Here is a 3662-nt window from a genome sequence, read left to right as displayed (position 1 = left end):
CGTTGCTTACCGTTCTTGTCTGAGTGTTAGCCAGCGCAGCTCCAAAGGAAAAACATGGGAAAACCTGAAACGTAAGCGTTAGCGTTTGCGGAGGGTCCCGGGAAAACCAAGCAGACGAACTGAAAAGCAGTTGGGAAAAATAAGCGAGTTCCCTCCGGGAGCCGAAGAGGCCGGTGCCGTGCTCGCTCTCGGCCACTGCAGAGCTTGTCCTTAGATGTTAGAGACCCTTCGAATTGGGAGTGGAGCCAGGCAGCAGGCTCCACCAGACACTAATGTAATCAAATCGCTGCTGAATCTCAGATGCTCTAATAGTTAAAATCGAGAGTGGCTTGTGAATAGATAGATCATTTGACTACAGTAGAGCCCAGAAATATACCTGAATGCTTCTGGGGGAGTTCAGTGTGTTCTGAATACGGCTTTTCACGTCCTTGGGGAAAAGAGGCCATCGGCAGCTCCTCCGCCACCTCGGGTGACGGGAAAGGCAGTCACTGTCAGTACAATTAAAAGGTGGCAAGGACGACAGAATTGCGTTGAGGAACAATCCATTTTAAACATTAGTTGCTTTTACACAACTCTGCATCTGATTTTGTTGCCTCAACGTGTAATAACGTTTTGTCTTTCTCAGATGAATGAAAAAATTGCGTCTTTAGAAAAAGAGTTGTTGGAAAAAAAACCTTGGCAGCTTCAAGGGGAAGTGACAGCACAGAAGCGACCGGAAAACAGCCTCCTGGAGGAGACGCTGCACTTCGATCACGCCGTGCGCATGGGTGCGTGTGCCCAGGCCCCGCCGCGCCCGCCCCCGCGCTCGGCCTGCCGCTCCAGGCCACGGACACACTTGGGGGACATTTCTTCCCCCCCCAGCTCTTTATCTTAAAAACCTGCCAATAGAAAAGAGTTGAAAGAACGGCACGGCGAACACGCGTGTGCCACTCGGCCGGGCCACCGTTCGTTCCCGCGTCGCCGTGTTCGCGTTCTGTCCCCTGTGCACGTGTGCGACTGTGTGTGCACTTCCCCCCCCCCGAGTCATTTGAAACTAAGTTGCTGATGTCACGACACTTCACGCCCGAGTACTTACACTTCACGCCCGAGTACTTTTACGCGTCCCGTCTAAAAACTAGGACGTTTTCCTGTACAGCCAACGCCATGAATCCGCCAGTAGGCTGATGGCACCTCATGCACGGGTTTCTGTGCGGGTCCGTTTACAATGGCCGCTGTCACTGTCCGCGCTGCGTACCCTGCGAAGTCCAGTCAGAGACTCTAGTCACTGCATCCAGTTCTTTCCTGTGCCCATTAAATCAAAATGCATTTCCTTTCCGTTCAGTGCGAGAGGTCCCGAGGTGCTGGGGGGTACGTGTCGGCGCGCACTCCCACGGGCGCTCCAGCACCGGGCTGGTTCAGACAGATGAGTGACCCGTCCCCCCACTGTCTGATTCGGGAGGTGCGGGCTGGGGTCCGCGAATTCACGGTTCTAGTAAGTTCCCGGGCGTCAACGCTGCCGGTCCAAGGGGCACCCGTGAGAAGCGCAGGTCTGGTTTTGTCTGCCTAACGCGTGCGTGTCTCGTTTCCGTTAGCGCCTGTGATCACAGAGGAAACCACGCTTCAACTCGAAGACATCATTAAGCAGAGGATAAGAGATCAGGTCAGTAAGAATGGAATTTAACTGGAAATTCACCGAAATTGGTAGAAATACTATGCGAATGTCCTGGGAGTAAGAATAATACTGTTTTCTTAGAAGCTTCGTATCAGTTGTTCATTTGAAAGCCTTAAATTTATGCTAAAGGTATCCTCAGCTTTTGTCGTGTGAGGCTCTGTCCTTCACGTGTACCCGGGAAGACGGGTGTCACGCAGAGGACAAAGGGGTGGCCATCGCCAGTCTCCCTCATGCCTTGCTGACCCGTCGGGTGGTGCGGGATGGAGCCGTCGGAGGTGGCAGTTGTGGTGACTGGTGTCTGACTCGACATCATCACACATGGGACCCATGGTCCAGGCACAGTATCTGGTGTGGCAAATGAGGGTCTTTTGTTATTTCAGATGTTAAAAACCTAGCAGAGAGTTTTTGTTTAAGAATTGGTTTTATTTTGTAAACACAGAATAAAACGTGGACGTACGACCACAGCAAGAGTTGGCTTTACAACGTGTATGTTTTCGGTGCAATTTGCTTCCTCAGGAGTGGTATTCCAGAGGCACATTCTTGAATGAGCCTAGAAAGAAGCAACACATTGTGTTCATCCATGTTCGCCCGTCTTTCGTGTTTCAGGCTTGGGACGACGTCGTCCGTAAGGAGAAACCTAAAGAGGATGCGTATGAATATAAAAAGCGCTTAACGCTGGACCACGAGAAGAGCAAACTGAGCCTTGCTGAAATTTACGAACAGGAATACATCAAACTCAGCCAGGTGAGGCGGTCACCGAGGCAGCGGGGCGGAGCGCCGCCCTGGGGTGCCACCGTGATGGCCGAAACACTCAGGACACAAGTCCCGCTCTGGGGTCACCGCGTCTCAGTGTGAGGCTCTGGGGTCACCGCGTCTCAGTGTGAGGCTCTGGGGTCACCGCGTCTCAGTGTGAGGCTCTGGGGTCACTGCATCTCAGTGTGAGGCGGCGAGCTAGGACCAGCGGGGCTGTAGTGGTGCCACTGCAGTTAGCCACTGGTCGCCTGAACTGTCACAGCTAGTCATGAACTTTCCAGCAGTTATTCTAGTGCTGCAATTTTAAAATCATTTCTCATTTATGTTTTTGAACTTACTGATCTGTTTTATAAGATTATCTGTGAATTCATTCAGACTTCTGGGTCTGGTAGGTTTTTGTTTTTCGCATTTTTGTCTCTTTAGAGTCTTAAAAAATATCTCTGGTTAAATGGGACGAAGTCGTTTCTAAAAAGATTATATTCCCAATGTAATCATTCTGGATTACTCCTTTGCACTGGACTCGTTAGCGACGCGGTCAGTGTGTGCTTGGGGAAGACCAGACAGTTTTACTCTGCAAAAGCCATTTAGGATCCCCCCAAGGTTTCGTCAGTTAGTGCCACTTGTACAGCAAGAGTGATTATCGCCCTTGACGCTGCCGTGAAGTTGAAAGGCTGAGAGGTCGGAGTAAAAGCCTTTCTGGCGTCTGCGACCCACGGTGGCAGTCGAAGGGACGTGGGCACATCCCCAGGTGCTCATCGAGCATCACCTGGGTCCTTCGAGGAGAGCCAGTACGGACGGAAAGCAGTCGGTAACAGAGTTAAAGGCGAAACAGGTGGCAGGCTGCCTGCCAGCTCTGTAAACGTGCGATTTCTCTATTCCACGGGCGTCCGCAGCCAGGTCACAAGGTGTTGAGTATGCACTCAACGTAGGCTGATACTGGACCCGTTCCACTAGGAGTCAGTCTGGGGCGACCAGTGTTTCCCGACGTTTGGCGTCCACGCTAGAGGTCATGGGCAGGACGACAGGGAACAGCACGTGGGTGACCCTTTACTCTGGGTTGTCTGTGTAATGTGTGTTCAGGAAAAGGCTGTGTACCATGTGTACGATTTCACAGGCGTTTTTACCTGGGATGAGGCAAAACACTATATTTAGGATAAAAAAAAAAAGCGTGAGTTAAGTTAAAATAGTTAGAAGCGGTAGCCGGTGCTCGGATGGGGCTGGAAGGCGGGCTCTGGTGACGGACAGTGGGGGCGGACCC

At 51.7% G+C, this 3662-nt stretch overlaps 1 protein-coding gene across 1 annotated transcript in view; it reads left to right on the top strand.

Annotated features, from left to right (window-relative positions):
* Positions 1-3662, top strand: part of MPHOSPH10 (M-phase phosphoprotein 10) — a 24910-nt gene that overhangs the window by 15544 nt on the left and 5704 nt on the right. The window contains exon 6 of the mRNA XM_011379122.2: positions 2258-2395. Within this exon, the coding sequence (XP_011377424.2) occupies positions 2258-2395 (138 nt within the window). The remainder of the gene's footprint in view (positions 1-2257; positions 2396-3662) is intronic.

This window comes from Pteropus vampyrus, unplaced genomic scaffold (genome assembly GCF_000151845.1).
Source record: "Pteropus vampyrus isolate Shadow unplaced genomic scaffold, Pvam_2.0 Scaffold355, whole genome shotgun sequence".
NCBI classification, from domain to species: domain Eukaryota; kingdom Metazoa; phylum Chordata; class Mammalia; order Chiroptera; family Pteropodidae; genus Pteropus; species Pteropus vampyrus.
This window is presented reverse-complemented; position numbering and strand designations above follow the sequence as displayed.